Source organism: Nycticebus coucang, chromosome 10 (genome assembly GCF_027406575.1).
Source record: "Nycticebus coucang isolate mNycCou1 chromosome 10, mNycCou1.pri, whole genome shotgun sequence".
NCBI lineage: Eukaryota > Metazoa > Chordata > Mammalia > Primates > Lorisidae > Nycticebus > Nycticebus coucang.
The window spans coordinates 77950529-77977035 of record NC_069789.1 but is presented as its reverse complement, the minus strand read 5'-3'; the positions used below and the strand labels follow the sequence as shown (position 1 = coordinate 77977035).

Here is a 26507-nt window from a genome sequence, read left to right as displayed (position 1 = left end):
GGCGGCCGGGAAGCGGAACCCAGGCGCGCGCGCGCCCCTGCTTCTGGCCGGGCGCGGGTCCTGGTGCACCACGGGCGCGCCGCACCGGCCGTAATGGAGGAAGGCGGTGATTCCGAGCCGGTCCCCGGCTGCAGCGGGCTGGGGCCGGGCGGCGTTCGAGGTGGCAGCGGCGCTCACTCGTGGGCCCCCGAGGACGCCTGGATGGGTTCCCACCCTAAGGTCAGGAGGCGCGAAGAGAGCAGCGCGCCGGTCGCGACTCCTACTCCGGGCGGAACTCGTGGGCTGCGCTCCCGCTTTCTGCCGGCGGGATGGCTGAGGAGGATGCGCGCCGCCCTCACCGCCGGGGACCGCAGTGCACCTCTGCCAGCAGAAAGCTGTATCGTTTTTTGCTTGTTTTAACGAATTGTGCTATCGCTTTGATACCTTTCCAGTACCACGCTCCATCCCTATCCCCAGCCACTCTTAAACTGAGGGCAAGACATTAAACCCCGCTTCTTTCAAACCCGAGATCCCTAATAAGCGCTCTCCTGATAGCTGAGTTTTGCTGTCTAGAAGGAGCTCTTTTCGGGGATGAACTTGTTTAATCTTCAGAGTAATGTAAGGCAGTTGTGGACCATAGATAAGACCCGGCATCCTTAATGATAAAGGTTTGGGCACAGTAACGTTTACACTTAGCTTTGGACCCTAAGTATCCAAAGCATCTTTATTTTGCACAGGTTCAGATGCCTAATTTTTCAGATTTATTGGAAAATTTGAATAGGTTCTTGCCCAAAGCAGAGCTACTCATATTGTGAGTGTATTTTTCTGTATTAGTAACGAGAGGTAGACCCTTTGCTTCAGTTTGAGAAATCGCTGCCTTAACAGCCCAAGCAGTCAGTGGAGATCTGGGTTTTTCAGAAATCCCAGATGTAGTAAAATGATAGAATTTCACTTTTCCCCTTGAGAGCGGTAATTCATAGATAATCATCTAAAGACAAGAAAAGGAAAATTTTGAAGGTAAAAACTCTGAAAAGAGTTAAAAGAGTTAACCATTTTGCATATTGTTTGTTTTTATCCTCTTGCTCTGTCTGCTTTGTCCTCCCCAAAAGATGAGAAAAAGAAAAAAAAACATAAAATGTTATTTAGTGCTATAAAAAGAAAATTAACATGGAGAATGCAGCACAGTGGTTAAAAGCATGGACTCAAAGTCACACTCCCTGAGTTTGAATCCTGGTTCTGTCATTTACAAGCTTTGTGATTTGATCAGCTTGCTTGATACCATTATGCCTCAATTTTGCTATCTGAAAAATGGTGATATTATTATATGTCCTTACCTCATAGGGTTATTACAGGATTAAATCAGTTAATATTTGTAGGGTGTTTGATGTGAAATGTATATAGAAAGCACAATATAATTATCAATAAGTGAAACACCAGTGACAAATTTTTTAAATCTCATCTAGACTTATTTGGTGTTGCTAGTGAGGTAGTTTACATGTGAGTACTTTCAGATTTTTTTTCTCTCTGAAACTAATGGCTGTGTAGACTCTGACCATCAAATCTTCCCTTTTGCATATTCTTCTTAAATGACCAAATTGATTTTTTTTTTAAATAGAAGAAAAGAATTGATAGTGGATGTTTGTTTTTCCAGTTCTGACATTTTGTGATTCAATTTGAAAATTACTGAGGTTCATCTGGTAAAATGGTATCAGATTTACCATCCTCAAATCTAACTTTTATTTTACTATATTCTCCTGCTTGGAAATCCTCAGTGCTTCCTTACAGATAAATTCAAACTTTTAAGTTGGTCACCTGGTCTGAATTTATAGATTCATTGTCATTTTCAAGTGCATTTGAGGTTTGAGATGGCCAACTAATAACACTCCTGTTCTCCTGTACCTGTATGTGTACAGTGAAGCCGAAAGGAGAATGTGACTTAAGATTTGCCACCAAGTGGATCTGCTCATACCTCACCTGTGTGTTAGCTCTGCTCAGCCACCTAGTTACTGACAGAGCCCAACAGCCTTAGACTTCCTCTACAGGAGTTGGCCCCTGAAAAATGTTTCCCTGATGCTGACTTAGGAGCTTGCTTAGTTTATTCATTAAAATCTAAGAAATAACTGCCTATTGATGAGAACAATTAGAGAGAGAGTCTAGGAATAGTATTGTAGAGACTCTCTCCACATGTAAATCAGAGGCTGGGGAAATAGAGGCTTCCCATTAACATGTCCAACCAAAATCTTATTAGCAAATTTCTCTACTCAACGTTCTGCATGAATAGAGCTCCTCTGACCTGTTATGTCATGCTTTTTTATTCCACTCATATGGCTTTTAATCACTTACTGTCATATATTGTTATTTGCCTAACAGTTTTAAGTATGTGTATGTTTAACAGTTGCAGTTTCTCTAGAGACAGAGATAAGACCTTATATGGCATTTTAACTTTGTACCTAGGTATACCTACATACTTAATGAATATTTGTTGATTGAAAGAAAATATTAGGAGATTTTTCCTTCTCTATTTGACAATTACGTTTTGATTTTCAGTATTTAGAAATGATGGAATTAGCTATAGGAGATGCCAGCCAAGTTTATGTAGCATTTTTGGTTTACCTGGACCTCATGGAGAGTAAGTTGTTTGTTTATATTATTTCGTTATTGGGGCTATGGTGGGGGTTTGGAGGCTTGGGTTGGGATATAGCATTGTTGACATAATAATCATTTATGTATTTGCTTTTTTATCAATTACATTTTGTAATTTCTTCATTTATTTACTTTGGGTATTACTAGGTAACAGAAAAAACTAGGAAAGTGAAGAGAGAAGGTAGTGTTACGAGTGATGTTTGTTCAGATGAGTATTAGGTGGAAATTTGGAGATTTTATCTTTTGTTTTTTGATAACTATTATTGTCCACTCAATGATGCTTTTGCAGGTAAAAGTTGGCATGAAGTGAACTGTGTGGGATTACCAGAACTCCAGCTCATCTGCCTTGTGGGCACTGAGATAGAAGGGGAAGGGTTACAGACTGTGGTGCCAACCTCTATTACTGCTTCCTTCAGCCATAACAGGTGAGCAGGTGATTTTGATCTTTGTATAACCAATTAGTTATTTTACTGAGTATTTCCCTAGGAATCTTTAAATGAAAGATGGTAATACAATATTTTTAAAGCAATTTAGGGTACAAGGGTCATAGTGTACTTTGATAATTTGCAGAATAATTTAAATATGGAAGTTTAACAAGTATTTATTTAGCACTTACTCTATGGTCAATACCTTTTCAGAGAAAGTATAACTGATAGCAATACTAGCCTTCAGGAAACAGGAAGTTTATTCCCGTAAGGAAGCAAGACCATTAGAAACAACAGATATTATAAAATGCACCATATAATAAAAATCATATTTGTTACAGGAGTTGGTGACAAGCATGGTTAACATGCAAATTGAAATCAAAGAAAGCTTTGTGTAGCTTGTGGGACATTTTTTTTTTTTTTAATCTTAGGTGCACAGAATTAGGTTAAACCTGTCTTTGTTTCATGGCATAGTCTCATTATTAGTTCATGCCTGGCTTTTATTTATTTACTTAATTAGGGGTTCTTTTTTTTTGGTTGAAAAAACAGTATTTTATTTTAGAATTAATTGAATTGACAATTTGGTAAACAATTTTTATGATTCTGCAATTAATAACTCAGAGTGCTTAAATCTTTATGTCTTATTTTATGGAAATATTCATAATTACATTATGTAGTGGAATAATAACATAGAAAATAGCAAAAATGAGGCCCTTACTAAATTTATTATGCCTTTTAGGATATAAAATTTTCTCAACTTTAACTATGTAAATAACTTTTTAACCAATGGAGATTTGTGTGTGTGTCTGATTTCATTTTTCAGTCTTTAATAAGAGCATTACTTTTACTTTGTTCTTTGTAGTACAAAATGTTACATATCTTACAGTGGTTCTGTGATTTCAGACTTCTGTGGTTAATGTAGGAATTTTCCTACATTAGTAACACAGAGAAGATTATTGACTTTGAGTCTTTGGTAGCTTTGTAGAGAGAGGGTATTCATTGAGACATGTCCTAAATGTATTTGAGTAGGAAGATGTGAGGATAACTCACCATGAAAGAAAATATATTTTTTTATTTAAGAGGGCAAATAGTTTTTTTTTTTTTGTAGAGACAGAGTCTCACTTTATGGCCCTCGGTAGAGTGCCGTGGCCTCACACAGCTCACAGCAACCTCCAACTCCTGGGCTTAAGTGATTCTCTTGCCTCAGCCTCCCGAGCAGCTGGGACTACAGGGGCCCGCCACAACGCCCGGCTATTTGAGGGCAAATAGTTTTTATTTATTCAATAACAAAACAGCTACAAAAATAAGTCATCCTATGTTTACTTTTAAGGATCATTATTTGTCAGATAATATTGCTTGGGCTTTTCCATCATAAGAAGTATTTTTTGAGTGATTCTTATGTGTCAGACAATAATCTAATTACTGGGGATTTCAAGTTGAACAAAACATAGTCATGAAAGTAATATTCTAGCGCTGAACATTCAGTTGGAAAATAAATTTTCTTTCTTTTTCTGGTAATTATTGGATGAGATCTAGAAAAAATAGAGTTGTCTTTTGTTCAGCTATTTAATTCAATGTGTGATTTTTGGACTGCCTTCACTTATTTCATTGCTAGATAATTGAATAGCAGGGATAATGGAGTACTGATAAGTACTTATCAGGGACATGTAAAAGTTGTGCCAACATCCAGAGGAAGGAAAGGAAAAGTCTCCTGAAGCCACTAAGAGACCATGGTTTAGTAGGGCAATTAAAATAGTTAAACATGACTGCCTGTCTAGCATGGAATCTAGTCAGAGTAGGGGTGTAGTGATATTACTTAAGATGGTAAATGAATAAATGAAGGAATAGAACTCAGGAGGAAAGAGGGGAAAGATGAGAGAGGTTATTTAGATTATGAAAATGGTCTGCTTTCACTTTTGTACTATTACAAATGGTACTCTAATAAATAGCCTTTTATGTATCTCCTTGTAACTCATGTATGAGATTTTCCCTAAGAAAGAAGGCGAGAGGAGGAGTGGCTAGGATGTATCAGATTTACACCTTTATTTTTAATTAAAAATAATCAGTAAAGAAGAAGGTGTAAACTTCATCTCAACTTTTAAAGTAAAGTAAGAACTGCTAAATTGTTTTCAAATGGGTTAGGAGCTTACACTCCCACTGGCAATATACATGGGTCGCTTTCGAAATTTTGAGACAGACTGTTATGGTTCATTATTTCACTTCTAAAAAACACTTTCTACAGTGTCCTTTCTGATTCACCTGTGCAAGTTTCAGCTTGTTCTGCTTTATCAGTGGGCTTTATTTGTTTTTGTCCATATGAATTTTACATTTCTTCACTTTTGTATATCTCAAAACTTTCATAGTGACTTATGTATAAATGTTCACAGACTAGGAGAAAGACATACCATGTGTATAACTGGCAAAGATTAATTCAAAATATATAAATAAGTTCTATGACTCAAGAGAAGAACAACCCAGTGGGAAATGAACAAAGAATGTGAACAGGCAGTTCACAGAAGAGGAACTCAAATTCCCAAATCTATTGTAAATCAGGCAAACATAAGCATACAATATGTTTGTGGTCTTTCTAAATGTTGAGGATTTGCAGAAGGTTATGTCTTTATTGTTTGGCAAAAACAAGGTACTTAGTTTATGGCAAATGTTTGAACAAGGCTGCAGCGCTTTTGAACAAATTAGAAAAAAGGTGCCACCTCTGGGCATAACAAAGAAAAAAGTCTCTAAGATTCAAGGTTTGGCAAACAGTGGAGGTGGATTTCAGACCAAGTTGTGCCAGACACCCTTGTGCAAAGCATGTACAACTGTACCTAGCTTCTATCCCTGAAGCATGTCTGTTGAGTCCCAGGTTTCCACAGAGAACACTTTAAAAACTGCTAAGTGGATGGTGTCATTGAAGGGCTTTCAGCAGAGAGGTGATACTACCGATTATTCTTTGTGGTTTTAAGAATCCTTTGCATTTGTAGAGAATGTTAGAATATTTCAAAGTACTTTCAGAAGTATACTTTAATTTCATTAGCACTAAAATCCAAAGTGTTATACACTATTTGTCCATTTTACATAAAAACAGCTGAGGTTTAAGGTAACGTTTTTATTTGTATCCCTATTTTTTCTAAAAGTAATAAAAGGTTAAGTGAGTTGCACCAAGCTCTCACAGTCTTCTTGCTATTAGAGTTCTTCCTACTTTATTAGTGTTTTTAAAATCTTTTATTATAAAATAAAACCAGGTACAGAAAACCACACAATACAAATGTATAGATTAGTGAATAAGCATAAGGCAAACATCTTGAGCCCTTATAACTACAGTGAAGTCAAGAAATAGAACTTTTTCAGCCATCCCACAACCTTTTCCATGTGCCTTTCCCAATCAGAATTCTTTCCTTTCCCACAAAAGTAACCACCATTCTTACTTGTATGATAATATAGGCTTTTCCCTAAATTGTTACCAAGCAAGCAATAGACTCAGTGCCTAACACACACATATGCCAAGGCTTTTGTTTTTTTGAGACAGTCTCACTCTTCCTCTGGGTAAAGTCCCTTGGTGTCGTAACTCACAGCAACTGCAAACTTCTGGGCTCAATAGATTCTCTTGCCTCAGCCTCCCAAGTAACTGGGACTACAGGCACTTGCCATAACACCCAGCTAGTTTTTCTATTTTAAGTAGAGATGGGGGTCTCACTCTTGCTCAAGCTATTTTTGAACTCCTGAGCTCAGGCAGTCTACCTGCCTTGGCCTCCCAGAGTGCTAGGATTACAAGAGTGAGTCGGGCGGCACTTGTGGCTCAAAGGAGTAGGGCGCTGGCCCCCTATACCAGAGGTGGCGGGTTCAAACCCAGCCCCGGCCAAAAATGCAGGAGTGAGCCACTGTGCCCAATAAATGCCAAGGCTTTATTGTGAGTTGGCTGGTGTGGAGACAGGAGGCAATACTCAATTCTGTCTCCCTGGGCTGTGAGCCTGTGAATCAGAGGGTAACAAGGCATGATCTAATTGCAGCATGCCGTGAGAAGATGCTGAGTCTTGCTTATTACTTTGGTTCCTGTTCCTTAATCCAAGCACTGGCTCTGCCTGTGGTTGACTTTTTAGCTACAGTTGGCTCCAGGGAATTGAACACAATTGATTCATCTGGGCATGCTCAGGTTATGTGACCTGCAACTTGGGGGTTTAAGGCAACTGAAACATAACCATTTTATTACATAAAGTTGGGCCAGATTGTGCCAGTTCTGCAGTTACAATCTATTGTTCCCAGGACCTCTTAATGCTAGTTTTCCCTTTTGACTACCACTCAAGATAGCATGTTGGAATGTGAGTGGATGAGAATGATAATATATTATCAGGAATATTAATTTTATATTAAAAATAACGGACCAACTTCAGTACTTATTACTAGAAACAAGCTATTTAATGCTTGCCCCGCTGCGCAACCATCAGTATACCAGCTATAAGTCACCATCTTAGATTCTGCTGCTCAGCTGCTGGAGTATAGTGTTTTTAAAAAAATGCTTTGTATTTCCTCAAAATTTTAAATAACGTTTTTGTTAACAAGAAAGCTGGATAGGAAAGCCTAGGAGTCAGAGGAGTTGACAATTTGCAGGAGGTATAATTTCCTATCCTTATAAAGAGCTTATCATATATAACCTGATAATGGTCTCCTTTATTGAAGTTCCCAAGTTTCTGTTGTTTGTAAAACTGGAAACTCTGTCATTTACACAGTTAACTATATTTTAATTATAAAGCATTTTCCTAGTGTTTTGACAAACAATCCTTGTGCATAAGTTAAAAGTAAAAATAACAACAGTCTTGCCCTTGACTGTTGGGGGCCGAGTGACATGTACATTTGGATGGCTTAATCTTTCTATTTATTTTATAGTTCATATGTACTTGCTGACTCCTTAAAAGGTAATAGTTCTAGGCAAAATTTAATACTGTATCTGTGTTGCATTTCTAAGAATGCCTGAACAGTTTTTGTATCCATTTCCCACTTACTTTCCCAGGCTTTAGACCTGGTTATTTTGTTTACATAGTTTCTGGCAGGAGTGCAGAGGAATTCCATTACAGGGTGAATGTGTATTTGAATGGCTGTGAATGAATGCATTACTTGGAGTTTGTTACTAGCATTTTCTATAAAGCAGAAAGTAAGTACACTTACTATATGATCATTGTTAAAACCGTCATGTTTTTCAAGTCTCAGAAGGTATTGTGTGTACTAGTCCTTCGGAAAGTATTGATTTAATACTAATGCTAATCTCCATTGGGAAAATAAAATTGGTAAAGTGCCCATTTCAGATTATCTGGTGGGAAAATTATGCCAATGGAGTATGAAGTGATTAATTTCTAGTGTTTCTAAAGAGAAGGGCTTATCTACTTTTTCTCTCATCTAAAATACTTCCGAAAGCTAATATAAAATAATTTTTTGTTTGCACTATAAAGTGTCATATTAAGTTATATATTTGGATGGTATCCACATTAGAGTACTCCAGATTGTTTCTTTGCTCAAGTAAATCTAGGGAATCCATGGAGCAGCTTTGGTGAATGACTATAAAATTGTGTGCATGGTTTCCTCAGACACAGCAATGGTGTAATATTGTATTCATAGATTCACAGAGATCAAGGAGATCTTGTGGAATTAAATGTGAGACAAGAAGAATCCATCTCATGCTAAAGACCTATTTGTTTTCAGTGCTAAGATTGGAAATGAAGTCAAATTCATGTTCAGATAGCTTGAATAGACTCTCTTTGGACCTTCTAGTCATTGGTATATATTGAGTGCCCTAAATGGGAGAAATGTATTACACAAAAGTTAGGGTAATAATATTACAACTTTCTTATACAAGGACCCAAATTAAGAAGAAAAAAAAAGTGATTTTTTGTTCTTTGTCAGTGGGGGTTTTTTTCCCCCTGGTAGAACCTATGTCATCTCCTACCTTTAGTTTCTTCAGTAAGATGAAAGAGATGGGAAGATCATAGTTGACATATTTTAAACTTATCTGTGGTTATAGGTGAAGTGTTTTATACAATTATAAAATCCAGGGACAGTTAAGATACTGTTTTTTTTTAAATGATCTATTAATCTCCTTTGTTATAAAAGATCAGAGTTCCTTCCTTCTTTAGTAATACTAGTGAATCATTCATCCTTTCAAACCTGATTAAATTGTAAATGATTCACTCCTCTCAGTGTCAGAGAAGAGTAGTGAGTGTGAAGGGTGGAGCCTCTGCCTCTCCAATGGTAATTTCATCCCCTCAGTCCCACAAATTTGTGGCCTTTTTTTTTTTTTATAATCAGTAACTAAACTGAATACACTCAGCCATTTTATCTGAGAGAAAACTGTCAGCTATTCTCTTTCTTGATACCTTCCAATCTGAGTATTGCATTAAAACAGAGGTTCTCAACCTGTGGGTCGTGACCCACAGGAGCCAAAGGCTGCAGCATTAGGAAGGTTGAGAACCACTGTGTTAGAAATTTAGAAAAAGATGTAAACTTTCTGCATACCAAATTGCTTCTCTGCTAGTTCGGCTGCCATAAAGCTAAAAGTTTAAGAACTTTTGTCAAGACTGAGCAAGATTCTTGCACAGTTAAAGGAATTTATACCTTAGGGAAAGTGAAAACAATTCAGTGCACATAAGAAGTGAGTGTTAGCAGTAATCAAGATAATTTAAGTGGACCAATTATTTAATTTTAAATCCATTGTGTTCATGTTTTACAGGGAGAAGAAAAAAACTATTTCAAAACATTGAGATGTGTAAGGAAAATTAAAATTTTATTTATTTTAGATGCTTTAGCTACACGCGCTGAGCCTGTATTTCATTTTTTGATGCTAATAGAAATGGTGTTTTGTTTTCAATTTCAAATTCTATGTATTCATTACTGGTGTATAGGCATTCTGCGAACTTCTGTGGTCCTGTACCCTTGGATCCTGTAACTTCACTATAATTTCTTAGTTTTTATTCTTCCCATTTCTCATACATCTGAATTAAATTATCAACAAATCTTGTCAGTTCTTCCTTCAAGATATATCCAGAATCTTTCCATTTCTCACAACATCCATTGTTACCACATTGGTATAATTGTTAACCACTGTGGCTTAAACTGCTTTCATCTAACCTCCTGGACCTCCTAAATGGTCATCATTTATAACATTTGTCACATTGATGCTACTCAACATATTGTCTATTTGATTTTTTGATTATTTACTCTCTGCCTTTCTTCACTAAGTTTCTTGAATGTGGAACTTTGTTTTGTTCATTGTTTCAGCTCTGTTCCAGCTTGGTACTTGCGACATGGTCCTAAGTAAGTATTGTTGAATGACTGAATGAACTCTCTTAGGCTTCTATGTTCCTGCAGCAGAGATTTACTAAATAGTATCTTAAAGAATGCAAGAATATAATACAAACAGCCTTCGAAGAATTTCTAAAAATTAGAAAGTCTACATAATCCATCCACTTGACTGGGTGTGATGGCTTATGCCTGTAATCCTGGCACTCTGGGAAGCCAAGATGGGTGGATGGCTTCAGCTCAGGAGTTCGAGATCAGCCTAAGCAAAAGTGAGACCTCATCTCCACTAAGAATAAAAAAATTAGGTGGGTGTTTTGGTGAGTACCTATAGTCCTACCTACTCAGGAGACTGAGGCAGGAGGATTGCTTGAATCCAGGAGTTTGAGGTTACTGTGAGTTAGGCTGATGTCATTGCACTCTAGCCTGGCAGTAGGCTGTCTCAAAAAAAAAAAAAAATCCATCCACTTACAGAACTTATCACTATTTCCTACATTTATAAAGCTGCAACTATAATGTACATCTGAGGATGGAGAACAATCACACGTCCTAAGAGGCAATCTGTCAATGCTGTGAAGAGCTGCCTTACTTTTTAGTGAAATTCTTCATCTTTATTCTTTTCACCCTTTCACCCCTTTTTTTTTCCTAGTGTCTTGGCAAAAGGACTCAATATTAATGATGGAGTGAAGGATTACTAGAACTGAGTTCTTTCTTGATAACATTTCTAAAAATATTCTTAGTTATGAGGTTTAATGCTCATATGAAAAATATTTTCTTGAAGGATATTCCATTATTATTTCCCTGTATTTGACAAATATTTCCACTCTCCAAAAGCATAGTCCGTATTGCAAATTCATTTAATGACAAGTATTTTGAGTCCCGAAGTCTAATAAGTAGGAAAATGACTTCTGTCACTTGGCTTTCCTGCATATTAATTAGGATGTGTGTCCTCACCCTACCTCTGTTAGAAACCTCCACTTCTGGCAGCTTCTTTTAACTGACACAAGATTTTTCTTTCTAAAAGCTAGTAGTTTATTTTAGTAGAATGACTTCCCAGTGGGGTGAATAGCCACACAGGAGCTTGATTGTTCAGTAAACCCTCTTGGGATTTTAGCTGACTTCACTTTTTTTACTGGGGAGCCATTGGCACGAATCCCAAGGAGGTAGTCTGTTATCCCTGAAACTTCTCTTTGGAGTGAGCCTGTGGATAAATAAGGCTTCTCTGGTACCTTTGGCACCAAGTTAATTTTGCATTGTATTTCAGAGTTGCATTATGATGGCTCACTCCAAGCTTGGCCACATGAAGAGGACAGTAGGAAATACTTTGTTTGGATTGAAACTAATACTAATTTTAACTATGATATATTCTCTTCAACAACAGTTGAAAAGTTAAAGAAGTCTTTGACTTCTTATTCTCTGTGTAAATCTCGTGGAGATTACTTATTCTCTGCTTTAGGATCATTCCAAAGTAATCAGTGCTAAGATTTATGGAAAGCATTGAAATAGCTTGCTTAGACTATAGGGATTAGCCAAGAAGTAGTATTAAGTAGGTATTTGCTTCAGGTTTGTTTTCAAGTTAGCCTGAGCTTTGGAATCACCCATCAGTTGCAGAAGTCCTCTCTGAACAGTTACGAGAAAAAAACCTGTTGCGAGTATCAGGTTTTCTTACTGTTGATCAGTAGCTGTGATCATTACTGATATATCTTTTTTTTTTTTAGGTGAAATCTTTCCCTTGAAATATAACTGAGTAGAAAACTTAAAGCTCTTATTATTAATACATAGATTATATTTTTCATAGGTAGGTTTCTATTAAATGTGAACTGTAATGAATTTTATTATCTATTTTATTATTTTAGATTTGTGTGATGAAATATCTCCACAATATTTTTCTAGGTAACTGGTGGAATGATTTGGTGTTTCTGTTTTAAATAAACATTTAAACTCTCAAAAAAATTTGCACATATTAGGAAACATTGTTCTGTGTTTTCTAAGTTAAGATTTCAAATTTGTAAGCTTGTTAGAAATTAAGTGAGATTAAAGTATTCTGGTGAGGCTTTACTATTCTCAGCATCTTTACAGTTGTGTGTGATTCTTTAAGTAGAACTCTGGAAACTTTTGTTGCTGTTGTCGCCGTTACTATTATTAATACATTGAAAAAGCACAATCTGTTGAATTAGGCAAAATGAACATTTTTTGGAGTTTATGTAGACCTATAATAGAAAGGTCTCAAGTGGGGAAAGATGATGGCTTTATTTTAAACATACATTAAAAATAGACTACCAGAGATTCTGAACAAGAAACTTTGTAATACCCCCTGAGTGTACTTTGAATAATATAGGCAGATAAACTATTTTTTTCTGTTATTACTGCGAAGATTCATTGATGGTTCCCTCTACCCACCCCATCCCAACCGAATAGGATAAACAAGAGCTCAAAGATGGGAACTTCCATTTCATTTTTGACAGTGGTTTTCTTCAACTCTGAAAACAAAACTCCCTTTACACCTCTGATTTAATTTTCAAGCATCAGGGTTTCCCACATGGGTGTTTTGGGTAAGTATAAAAATGCTTTTTGTTTATATTAGAGAACTCTGGAAACAAATATCAATTGAGAATGAAAAAAGAGCAATGGATGAGATGGAAATTTCTATCCCAAATTCCAATATAGGGGCTAGAATCCCCATACAATTTTCCTTAGGGAAAAAAGCACACACATGTTCACATATACATACTAACAACACCTTCTGATTTATACAGTATTATCTCAAGAAGCTGAAAATGTATAAAAGTTGTCATAATAGGTTTCCTTCTTATCCATGCCCTTAACTGTTCCAGTTAGGGATGTTTAAAGAATTTGTCTCAAGCTTATGGCATTGCATGGTCTTTTTTTTTTTTTTTAATTTATTTATTTTTATTGTTAAGTCATAGCTGTGTACATTAGTGCAATCAAGGGGTACAATGTGCGGGTTTCATATACAATCTGAAATATTCTCATCAAACTGTTCAACGTAGCCTTAATGGCATTTTCTTAGTTACTGTATGTAGGCATTTGTATTCTGCATTTAGTAAGATTCGCCTGTACCCATTCTAAGATGCACCGTAGATGTGGCCCCACCCATTACCCTCCCTCCATCAAACCCTCCCCCCTCCCTTCCCCTTCCTTGGCCCTTTCCCCATAGTCTTGTGCTATAGTTGGGTTATAGCCTTCATGTGAAAGCTATAATTTAGCTTCATAGTAGAGCTGAGTACATTGGATACTTTTAGTGTTATATACTAGGTTTCATGTATATATTGCATACTGGGAAGTAACTATGACTGTAGTGGTGAGGAGAAATTTTCCCTTTCCCCCAGAAAGTTCGCTGAAAGATGAACTCACAGTTACAACAGATTAGTGAAAGAAAAGTTTATTTACCAATACCATGCACATGGGGAAAACTATATAGTGATTACCCAATATCCCAATGAAGTTCAGATGTTTTTATACACAATATTCAAAGGGGAAGGTGGAAAATGAGTATGGGGTGACAAACAGTTCTTAGGGAGGATGAATAGATGAGGGAAACAGACTTGTAAAGCAACCTAAGAACCAGCCGTTACTTTTTTATTTCAGATTAATATGAGGGTACAAATGATCAGGCTACATTGTTTGCATTTCTCTTTTTTTTTTTGAGGATGGTGATTTTTTTTTTTTTTTTTTTTGTAGAGACAGAGTTTCACTTTATTGCCCTTGGTAGAGTGCCGTGGCGTCACACCGCTCACAGCAACCTCCAACTCCTGGGCTTAGGCGATTCTCCTGCCTCAGCCTCCCGAGTAGCTGGGACTACAGGCGCCCACCCCAACGCCTGGCTATTTTTTTGTTGCAGTTTGGCCGGGGCTGGGTTTGAACCCACCACCCTCGGTATATGGGGCCGGCGCCCTGCTCACTGAGCCACAGGCGCCTCCCTGAAGTTCAAGTCGTAGTTGAACCTTTTATTCAGGGTTTGTGCTGTATACCCAGCCTTAACATTATGCATGTTAGGTGAGAAGTTACCAATCTCCTTCCCCCCTCCCCTTTCTCTCCTCCACCACTCCCACTTGAATATACTTGTGTTTTTCTCTTGTGCAGGTGTATAGTTGTTTTTCCATTGGTTTCATATTAGTATTGAGTACATTGGATACTTGCTTCTCCATTCTTGTGATACTTTACTAAGAAGAATGTGTTTTAACTCCATCCAGGTAAATACAAAAGATGTAAAGTCTTCATCTTTTTTATGGCTGAATAGTACTCCATGGTGTACATATACCACAGTTTACTAATCTATTCATGAGTTGATGGGTCAAGAGTGCAAACCAGGCCTGGCCCAAATAATTTAAAACATAATACGTAAGGCTGTGTGGGAAGGGTTTCGGGCGTTATGGTTTAAATAATTTGAACCAGGCCTGGTTGCATTCTTGATCTTTTTTCCTGCAATATATTGGGATAACAGGAAAAGGAAGGGAAGTCCATTGTCCCCTTTGATCTTTTGATAAGGGTAGTCCAGTTTATGCAGGACAACTTCTTTCAGTCCTTTGTTGATCTTGAGGAGTCTGCAATTCGATATATTCTTTATACTAAGAAGTCATATCTTGGAGTGAAATTTTCTGAGCTCATTCATGATCATACTGACAACAAAAGATAAAGGTAATTAAAATTTTAATTGATCCATGGTCTGTTTCTTCTTTTCCATCTTTGTAGAAAAAGATTGATTTAAGATGGATGGCCTATAAGAATTGATTTTTTTTTTCTTTGATTGTTATCTTGGATATCAGTTTGCCACTTATTTTTTTTACTCTCTTCAAAGTTTTTTTTCACTAACTTCACGTCAGATTTTCATAACTGTGTTTTGGTCAGTTTATTATCCTTGCTTGGCTTCCCAAAATGGTAGTAGTACCAAAGATTTGTAGGGCAGAAATGACCTCTTTAAGAAGCACTACATTTACTCATCTTCCACAAGGCAACAGAGTTGAGCATCTGATTGTTCAACAAAACAAAGCTTTAATAGCATCCAAGAGGGCAGACAGGCAAACCAGACTGTAGGCACTCTTCCATTTGTCAAAATCAAACCAGAGAAAACCTACTCCACACAGATATAAAAGGCAGATTATTCATCTTTTTATTTTCTGTTGTGGCAACGTTTTCCTTCTTTTAATTATCATACCATGTAGTTTCTCAAGTCCTTCCTTTAGTCCATCTCCTATGATTGTACAGTTCACCCATTGCTAACAGTTTCTCAATTTCTGAGAGAGTTGAGCTCCTCAAGCCTTGCTTGTTAGCACCTATAAGTACAGGGACTCCTTGATTTTCTGATATACTGGTTATTTTATGAAATAAAATATGAAGTTCAGTTTTGGCTTCTTCCATCCTTTCAACATCAATGGAGTCCACAATAACAGAATGCCATCTGTGCATCTAGCATATGTCTTCCACAGTGGCCCTTATTTCTCCTGACCACCTACATCCCAGAAGTGATAGGTTTAGAATTTCCCAAGGTTACCTTAATTTTCTCAGTGTTAAATCCTTTGGTAAATATGGTATTTACAAATTCATTGAACTGCAGCCTATATAAAACAATTGTCTTTCCAGCACAGTTCAAACCCAGAATAACAATGTGGAAGGACTGAAATGAAGGCAGGCTGGACAGGATAGAATCTAGTCTGACAGTCTCTTCCCCATTTCCAGCTGCAGTAAGTGTCCCAGATTGAAATGTTTTATTCTTACTGCTTTAGAACTTTTCTTCCTAGGTGATCAGCCAAAAGACTTCTCCCAAAAGAGCCTGGGTCCCAAAGAGAACGTATTGGTAGGTGCTTCTACGCGAAGTGCAGGCAGGACTCCCCATTGGTTCTGCTGAGCTCTTGGAGCAGCTCTCTGGTTTGCAACTTTTGAAGAAGGAAAAGTTTTAGTTGTGCTAAAGGATTTGGATTGGTAAAGTGATTAGAATTTGCTGTCTTTTATCAGGGCATCACTTCCAATCAGTGCTGACTAACGAAGTTTCTAATTAATATCTATGGTTGTTTTATCTGAATCTCTCTTTGAAGTGAGTGGTTTTTTATGAATAAGAATCTAGCCAATGTAATACAGTTTGACATTGGAAATTATTTTTTAAGGACTAAGTCAATTTCTGGGATTCAGACTATCTATTTTAGAAATGACCATTTCCTGTGTTGCCGCTGATGGCACAGTGTACCTTTGTTTGTTTGGGTTAGTATTTGTTTTTAGCAATGACCATGGAGACAGAGGTGAATACAAACATTTTGTCCCAAGTTGCAAGGTAGCAAAGTTGGTATAAGAACCACTTAATAATACTTGTATTCAGTGACCACTGGCAATTCACAAAGACCTTTCCTGTGTGCCACTTCATTGAGTCTTACTATGTCCTACATGTAGGCATAGAGCTCTATTGTCTTCATTTTAAAGCGCCTTTTCTTTTTTTTTTTTTTTCCAGGTTTGACATTTTGACACATTATGTTAAAGCGCCTTTTCTTAAAAGACTTTGTCCATTGAATCAGCTTTGTAACTTTGTCAGAAATCAACTGACCAGGCTTATAGCATGTGAAAAAATAACACATGTGACAGTGTTAACACAAAGGGTGGAGGAGGGAATGGTACTATATTGGCTGAGGAAATGATGCCAGAAGTTAATGAAGAAGAAATGAAAAGTACCAGAAATATTAAGTATGTTAATATAAAAGACTCTAATATAGGCTCGGCGCCTGTGGCTCAAGTGGCTAAGGCACCAGCCACATACACCTGAGCTGGCGGGTTCGAATCCAGCCTGGACCCACCAAACAACAATGACGGCTGCAACCAAAAAATAGCCAGGCGTTGTGGTGGGCGCCTATAGTCCCAGCTACTTGGGAGGTGGAGGCAGGAGAATCACTTGAGCCCAGGAGTTGGAGGTTGCTGTGAGCTGTGATGCCATGGCATTCTACCCAGGGCAACAGCTTGAGGCTTTTTCTCAACAACAAAAAAAAAAGACTCTAATATATTTTTCTCCTTTTTCCTTTTAATTTTAAAAAGAACATAAACTTGTAGAAAGGAGTAAGTATGGGTTTATAATATATAAACATATGCGGCTATGAAAGGACTAAAGCTATATTGGAGCAGTCTCTGTGTTCCATTAGAATCAAGTTAATATTAATCTGAGATAAGCTGTGATACATTAGTCAGGGTCAGTGGCTCACACCTATAATTTTTCATTTTGTTACTCATTTTGTCCTATAATCCAAGCACTCTGGGAGGCTGAGGTGGGAGGATCTAGAGGACAGCCTGAGCACAGGTGAGACTCTATCTCTACTAAAAATAGAAAATATCACCCAGGCCTGGTGGTGGTGCATGCCTGTAGTCCCAGCTGCTTGGGAGGCTGAGTCAGGAGGAGTCTTTAAGCCTAGGAATTGGAGTTTGAAGTGAGCTATGATGATGCTACTGCAGTCTAGCTCAGGAGACAGAATGAGACTTGGTCTCACACACACACAAAAAATTGTGATAAATTTAACTCTCGTGGCTCCACTAAAAAGTCAAAAAACTATAGTAAAAAAAACAAAAAAACTAAAATGATGCACTAGAAAATGTCTGTTTAAAGATAAAATAAGAAAAATAAAATAATAAAAAATTTAAAAAAGAAAGATAAAATAAGGTGGTAAAACAGTATCAGAGTTAGAAGAAAAAAGACATGATATACAGAAAACAGTTAAATGCAGACATCAATCCAGCCATACCAATGTTAATTTTAAGTGCAAATGATTTAAACACTCTAATCAAAGGACAGAGATTGTCAGACTGAATATAAAAACAACTCTATGCTGTCCATAAAAGACCCACTTTAGATTTAGAAACACTAATTTTGGAAAGTTTGCAGCTACTTCTGTACCATTCTCTCCTTTCTTTCTGTGATTTCAGTGACACATATATGAGTCCAATGATACTTATTTGATATTGTACCAAAGGCCTCTGATGTTTTTGATCTTTTCAGTTTCTTGTGATCTGTTTTCTAGTTTGCTAGTGCTTTCTTCTGTCATGCCTGGTCTACCAGTAAGCCTGGACAGTAGTGTGTGTGTGTGTGTGTGTGTGTGTGTGTGTGTGTGTGTAATTAGAATATCCACTTTTTTAGGATTTTCATTTTTCTATTTAAATTTTTCATCTTATTACTCATTTTGTCTGTTTCTTTCTCAATACTGTAACATTTATAGTAGTTATTTTAGAGTCATTAGCTATTAATTCCAATATCTGAGTTTTTTAATAACCTTGTTTTTCTAAAGTTCTTATATTGACTTTTTGCTCTTGAATTTTAACTACATTTTCCTGCTTCTTCACATTGCTTAAAATTTTTCACAGTATACCTGACATTGTAAGTAATAAGAGACTGATGTTGATGTACTCCCTGTCCCCAACGACTCCTTCTTTCCTCTATCTGGCAAGTAGAGAGGCTGAATTGGTCAGTTTAATCAGAAGTCAAGGAAGGTTAAGGAGTAAGCCTCAGCTTTAATTATCTCAGTTCTCTTCTGGTTTCAGATGATCTGAGAGTGGGATGAGACCCTTGTCCTCAACAGGACCTTGTGATTAGAGCTTGCTTGCCATTTTCTAGCTCCTTACCCAGCATTTCATGCTGTTGCTTATTAGCAGAAGTCCCAGGAGAAGTGTTGAACTGGAGGGATTGGGGTCTTTCCAGCGTCCAGTCCACCATGCCTGCTCATGCGTGACTGTTTCTCCTTGTGTTGCTGTTTTCTCTTTGTCCCAGTGAAGTTGCTTGGCTATTAACAGCTCACTCCTCTAGCCGCTTGTGCCCAGACTTAGCAACTATCCTGAGAGATGGAAGGGGCTAACTGTTGGTCTCCACTCATTTCTTGTTAGAATTTAGTTCCTTTAAATTTTGTGTTCACATATCCTTCATGGCTTTAACGAAAAATGTGCTATCTTTAAGTTAATCATGTTTTCTCTTTTTTTATGGTAGGAATGGTGGTCTTTAAAGATCTTCTACATCCTAATTTGAAGTGGTACCACTTCCTGCTTTGCCTTTGAATCAACAATTTTGAAAAAAAAAGTTCACTGCCCTGAGGATCGTATCTTTTTAGTATAATTCTTTTTTTTTTTTTTTTTTTTTTTTAGGAGTTCGCTGCTGGGCGGCACCTGTGGCTCAGTGAGCAGGGTGCCGGCCCCATATACCGAGGGTGGGGGGTTCAAACCCAGCCCTGGCCAAACTGCAACAAAAAAATAGCTGGGCGTTGTGGCAGGCGCCCGTGGTCCCAGCTACTCGGGAGGCTGAGGCAGGAGAACCGCCTAAGCCCAGGAGTTGGAGGTTGCTGTGAGCTGTGATGCCACGGCACTCTACCAAGGGCAATAAAGTGAAACTGTCTCTACAAGAAAAAAAAAAAGAAAAGAAAATAGAAAAGGCTCTGCGGTCAAATAAATTAAATCCTGCATTAAAAAAAAAAAAGAAGAGTTCACTGCTATTTATTTATTTATTTGCGCAGTTTTTTTTGGCCGGGGCTGGGTTTGAACCCGCCACCTCCAGCATATGGGACTGGCGCTCTACCCCTTTGAGCCACAGGCACCACCCAAGTATAGAGTAGGAGTGGTATAGAGTAGGAGTCAGTGAACTGTTTCTTTTTTTCTTTTTTTTTGATACAGAGTCTCACTTTGTTGCCCTTGGTAGAGTGCCCTGGTGTCATAGGTCACAGCAACCTCAAACTCTTGGGCTTAAGCGATTCTCTTGCCTCAGCCTCCCAAGTAGCTGGGACCATAGGTGCCCACCACAATGCCCAGCTATTTTTGTTGTTGTTGTTGCAGTTGTCATTGTTGTTTTAGCTGGCTCTGGCTGGGTTCGAACTCACCAACCCGGGTGTATGTGGCCAGTGCCCTACCCACTGAGCGACAGGCACTGCCGAGCAAACTTTTTCTTAAAGGGCCAAATAGTAAATAATTTAGGCTTTGTGGACCAAGTCGCAATATTGAGGCTATATGTAGGTACTTTTGTAACCAATAAAAATGTGCCGTTTACTGATGTAAAGACCATTCTTGTGTCATGGACCATAAAAGAACAGGTGACTGACTAGTTTACCAGATACAGAGACAAGTGACAAAACAGTTAAATAAAAAACAGGCAAATACAAGAGTTAGAGGTGGCTGTGAGCTGTGTGACATCATGGCACTCTATCCGAGGGCAGTACAGTGAGACTCTGTCTCTACAAAAAAAAAGAAAAAAAACAGGCAAATAGACACTTTCAAGAAGTTAAGTTTCTGGGATCTACTTTGGTTCCAAATGCCATATGGTCTACCACTGTATCTACAATAATAAGTATGAAAAATGATGATCTTGGCTGTCAAGGCAAGTTGAACTTTTGTTCGGTATAATAGAGTTGTATAATAAATTTTAGAAAAATATTTGTCAGAAATATATTTTAAAGTTTACATACCTAAATGAGTTAGTTATAGCATATGTAAACCTTTTATTAAGAAAAATCTCCTTCATTTTTGCCCAAGTACTCTGCTACATATTGGGCGTTAATTTTTTTTTAAAAAGTTTCACCCTCAAAATGGTTATAATCCAATGGAAAAAAACCACTTAGATATGTAAATATTTAATATAACATAGTGGTTAGAGTAATACCTGTTTACACAAAGTACTATTGTGAGGTAAGCTATATGACTTTGCCTAGAGGCTGGGGAAAGGTGATAGAGAAGACGGAAGAGAGAAAATGATCCTATTATGACCTTTGAAAAGGAATTAATGTTTTTCCAGGTAGACATATTTTATTTACATAGGAAATGTTGCTTGACAGTTATGCTTGAAAACTGAGTATTAGCATATTTTTGACTTTCAAAGTCATTTTAGAATTGGTTTGAATATGAGGAAACAAAGTTAGAGACTCATTCTCTTCTCAAATTATTATTTTTATGTGAAAACTTAAACGATAGGTATAGGTAAGCCGCCTTTTATGACTGCTATTTAACTAAGCTAGTTGTACCCTTTAACATATTGCACAGTGATACAGTGGTATTTTAAAAAGGACAATTTAGTTTCAGCTTTTCTAGAAGTTTATTGCTGTTTGAAATTGCTCTTAATGTCTCCAGTCTCTACTACAAATAAAAAGCATTATAATTATTGTAAGAACATTTCAAACCAGATACTTTTCTTTTGAGATTCGTTGTGGATTCAGTAGCTAAGAGGATGAGTAAAGTAGGACTGTAGGGATTTTTACTTTGAGTTAAGTAGAACTTAAGGGAACAAATTGCTCTTTTGCTAAGAGAATAAAGTGTTACTTATGTATTCACTGGTGGAATGTTAATAGGCTAATAAATATCTTTTCAATTTCTGGAGAATTGGTTGGCTTAATGAAAAAACAACTGATCATTTTTTATTTGGCTTTTAAAGAAAGCTTCTCAGGAGATTACACTTTCCTGAGTTATTGAACACAGGCTTCATTGGGTAGGTAATAAGGATTTTTCATTCATGGTAAACAAAAGCTAATAATGCTTTGAAGACATAGGTATTAGATTTGGTAGATTATTTTCTACAACAAGCAAACCAAAATCCTGACATTACCAAAATTTTTTTTTAAATAAAAATTTTATCTCTCTCAGCTTTTATTGTGTCAGAATATAAATTGAGAACCATAAAAATGTCTCTACTCCTGATACTGGAAGAACTAAACAGAAATACTTAAAGAGAAACAATTGCATGTAGAAAGATGATCATTGCAGCTACCTCTTTTGATCTTCTCCACCCCCAAATAAACTTAAAGAACTGCACAGTAATAGGGGAATGATTAGGTAAATTGTGGTCGGTGGAATATTATATTGCCATTTAAAGGTAGCAATTATTACTATTTTTTTTATTGTTGGGGATTCATTGAGGGTACAATAAGCCAGGTTACACTGATTGCAATTGTTAGGTAAAGTCCCTCTTGCAATCATGTCTTGCCCCCGTAAAGTGTGACACACACCAAGGCCCCACACCCCTCCCTCCGTCCCTCTTTCTGCTTAAAGGTAGCAATTATTAACCCCATGTAAAAACATGGGGAAAATCTTTATTATGCCCTATTTTTTTAAATAACAAACTCAAATACCAAATTGTTCCACTATAAGATACCATGTTGAAAAATTGGAAAATTAACACTCAGCATCCTGAGCCAATTTAGATGAACCAGTGGTATTGGTGTACCATTTTACATGTGTCTAAATACTGTCTGGTTCTCTCACTTACGATGATTAGGAAAAATGGGTGAAAAATGGTTTTCAGAAAGACTGGAAGTCAATAAATAGTTCTTATTTCCAGGATTTTCTATGTAAGAAGGTAGCTTTAAATATTTATATCTGAGCCTTCAGACATTTCCTTAGTCAGCATTATGGGTATGCTGTAATTGCCTCCTTTTTCCTCAAGGTTTTACAGCATTTGATCTTATTATGGCGTGACTGTAAATCCTAAATGTTTTGTGACTTTATTTTCAGGATAAGGGAGATCTTGAAGGCATCACAAAAATTGCAAGGTGATCCTGATTTGCCGATGTCTTTTATTTTGGCCATAGTGGAATCTGATTCTACAATAGTCTATTATAAACTTACGGATGGATTTATGCTGCCAGACCCTCAGGTCAGTTTTAAGGTCACTGACAGTAACCAGTGAAAAAAGAAGAAAATTATGACATGATTTTTAAGTGTGAATCAAGTTATTCATAGTACTACCACTTTCTTTGCCATGTGAAAAATTCAGGGGAAAAAATGGTTTGATTTTATACTTCAGAAAACTGGCTATATTTTTTTCAAAGTATGTTCCTAGTTAGTTTTACAAAAATAATTTGATTCCCTCACTCTATGGAGAATGTCATAGTTTCCCAGAGTATTTTGTGATATCATCATGCAGTTATTTAGTGAGTAACTGAGGTGGAATGTAAAGGCTAATAATAGTTTTAACTAAAAGAATACTTCTTTAGGAAATGTTAAGTTGGTTGACATTTTGACAGGAACATTTAAATAGAATAAATGTGTTATATACATATGATTTCTTTACACACATTGTTGGCATAATTGGGATAATTATATTAAGTGTCTTTATAATTTTGTTTTTAAATTACATTATTTATAGGGGAATGGGTCTGTCCTAATCTTTTCTTTTTTATATATTGCAGAATATTTCCCTTAGAAGATGACCTCTATACTTCCTGATGCATATTTTATTCATACAAGATTGGATTTGAGACTGATTGGCCTGCTTCATCTTTTATTCCAGAGATGACTAATCAGCGTTGACTTAGATTGTTTAGGTTGACTAGTCAAGGTTGACATTCCAATTGCAGAATTTTTTTTTTCTTCAGAATAAAACTTCCCCAGATAGAAGAAATTTTTTCTTCAAAAATACAGGGTAGTTGCTCGTAGAACTTTCTTATCTAGAGACAGTTTAATTGTAGTTGTACGCGGTTATACCTAGGATATGTTCAGAGGGGTGGACCCATGTGTTGCTCTGTCATCCCACACTCGTGTGGATTCTGTCCATTACTGCCACTGCTAGCTCATGTGGAGACTGCCTCCTCTTTCTCGTACTCAACTCCCAGGGCCTTTTGGCCACTACGGCTAGCTTGGAATAGTATTTCATGTATACCTTGACACCTGGAGAATTTATCTCTGTTTGTTTTTGTTTTTGTTTTAAATCACCAATAAAAAGTAAAAGAATTCTTTGATTTAGTCTTCCTTTTACAATTACTGTTATTTCTCTCTTTGGTTGACTTTGTATCAAAACTAAAAATATGTTCATTCAGGGTATAAACTTCCATGTCTACATTAATAGGGACCCAGAGAAGTGCTACCTATAAGAATATTGGGTCTTCCTTTATTATTATTATCCTTATACTTCCTTCCCTTATTATCACCACTACCTTTTTTATAGCTAGAATATTACAAGAGAGATAGGGTGGGACAATGTCAGCCTTAAAATGTCTTTATTAATTTGACCCAGTTTTCCACTTTTGTTAATATCTTCCAATTAAGTTGTCCAAAGTATGAAAAATTATATGCACAAAGATGTTCCAAGTGGCATTACTTTTTTTTTTTTTTTGGCCAGGGCTGAGTTTGAACCCACCACCTCCAGCATATGGGGCCGGTGCCCTACCCCTTTGAGCCATAGGCACCGCCCCAAGTGGCATTACTTTTAATAGCCCAAATTATAAAGCACTTAAAAGTTTAGGGGAGGGGTCAGCAAATTTTTTTTATAAAGGGACAAAAAGTATATATTTTAGGCTTTTCAGGTCTTTACTGTCGCTGTTATTATTTGTTAACACGCTGTTTGTAGCACAAAAGCAGCCATAAACAGTATGTAAACAAATGGCCATGGCTGTGTTCCAATAAAACTTTATTTACAAATATGGAGCCATAATTTGCCATCACCTGGTCTAGGAAATAGTTACTAAACAGAAATCTATGAATGGTACAACATATACTCCTGAAAAATTAGTAATGAATACATTAAATACATGAGAAAATGTTACATTAAGTATAAACTGCAAGATATAATTAAAGTGTATGAATGCATATAATCATGGCTACAAATAACACATCATGCATGTAATAAAAAGATGATAAAGTAACTCAAATTACTAACTGGTTATAGTAGGTTGGCAGGGGAGTAAATGGATGACTGTCTTTCCTCATTATTTCAGTTCTTGTTTGTATTACTTTTATAATAAAACATCTTAAAATGTATCTTGAAATTTATATTAGTTATCTATCATTACATGATAATATTTTACAAACTTATAGCACACAGTTGTTATCTCATAGTTTTTGTGTGTAAGGAGTCTGGGCACAAGTCGAATCCTCTGTAAGGCTGCAGTCTTATCTGAGGCTTCACTGGGGCAGGGTTTTGTTCCTCACTCATAGTCTCAGTTCCTTGAGAGGGCTCCAGGCTGTTGGCAGGAGGCCACATTTAGCTCTTTGCCACAAGGGCCTTCCCAACATAACTGGTTGCTTTCCAAAGCCAGCAAGGGAGAGGATCTTAGTAAGATGGACCTTATAATCTTATTTAATGTAATCATGTGCACCTTGTCACTTTTGCCATATTCTGTTGTTAGAAGCAAGTTACAGGTCCTGCCTACAGACTATGGTTTCATGGCTGATTAGGAAACAACAATATAAGAATGGGAAAAATGACAAAAAGTAACATTACAAAGCGGCAGAATGCATCATTCTTAGGCTGTAGTCATTCCTGACTCCTTTGATAGTATTTAAATTTTACTTTTATTCTTGAGGGAAGGTCTGTAATTCCTTCAGGCTTCCTCTGCTTCTCTAGAAGACTTGAAGATGTACCTATTCAGAACAATATGGCTTCAGTGACTCTGGTGACCAATTTTCAGACCTAAGAATCCTAAAACAGTTCATGACAAAGACTTAGGGACTCTTGATTTCTTAAGGTCTCTCGTCTGATTCATTTTAAGGCCTTTCATCATAGTGCTAGACAAACAGTGTTTTCAGTAAGAAATGTAAGACTTAATGAGAGTCGGACTTGTGTGTCTGATCTGGTAACTGGCAGGCTCCTAAATGACTACAAAACCCAAAACCAGAACTGTCTTTTTGGAGTTGACCGTGAAAGTTGCTTTCTCAAATCTTTAAAACTAGGACTCAATCTCTGTCTATACTATGATGTTTATTTCAGAATGTTCCCTCTGTACTAGACCAAAGTGGTGTCCAAAGCCGGCCAGATACCTGCTAACATGAATATTAATTATTGAGAACAATTTGGAAAGGGAGGCACCCTGTCTATGTATGTCTCATTTTAGTGAAAAATTTAGTAAAGCAATTTTTAAAAATAATTTTGTAATTGAGTTTACATTTGTCTCCCTTGTTAGACTGTGGGCTCCTTAAGAACAAAACAAGAAACCGTGTCTTTTAAAAAATAACCTTTCCATCCTAACAATACTCACAAGCAACTGGCATGTAGTAAATACTCAGTAAATATTTGGCAAATGAAAGAATGCTGACTATAAAATGGTCTCATTATATACTGGCTTACTTTTTGCCTCAAGGCAAACTAAAATAATATATTTGAACACCAGAGGGCGCTGCTAGATAACCACAAGAGTTTTAAATTCCAGGAGTTGCTAAACTTGAGAAATGGTACTCTTGAAAGTTTATTTTCAATTTGTGGGAAATAGAATACATAAAAATATAAATAAGTTT

The 26507-nt window shown here is 36.8% G+C and overlaps 1 protein-coding gene and 1 pseudogene across 2 annotated transcripts; one reads left to right on the top strand and one right to left on the bottom strand.

The window, feature by feature from the left end:
* TSEN15 (tRNA splicing endonuclease subunit 15) lies at nucleotides 1-26124 on the top strand. Of its 2 annotated transcripts, XM_053604900.1 has the most exons (5): nucleotides 1-219; nucleotides 2527-2608; nucleotides 2912-3047; nucleotides 22791-22932; nucleotides 23468-26124. In XM_053604900.1, the coding sequence occupies exons 1-5, from the start codon at nucleotides 94-96 to the stop codon at nucleotides 23486-23488; spliced, it is 507 nt and encodes a 168-aa protein (XP_053460875.1). In that variant the 5' UTR covers nucleotides 1-93; the 3' UTR covers nucleotides 23489-26124. The 2 variants fall into 2 exon arrangements, with proteins under 2 accessions (XP_053460875.1, XP_053460874.1); XM_053604899.1 differs by lacking the exon at nucleotides 23468-26124 and having other exon boundaries at nucleotides 22791-22980.
* On the bottom strand, nucleotides 15452-19026 carry LOC128595606 (ADP-ribosylation factor-like protein 4A; annotated as a pseudogene).
* Nucleotides 26125-26507: the final 383 nt, after the last annotated feature.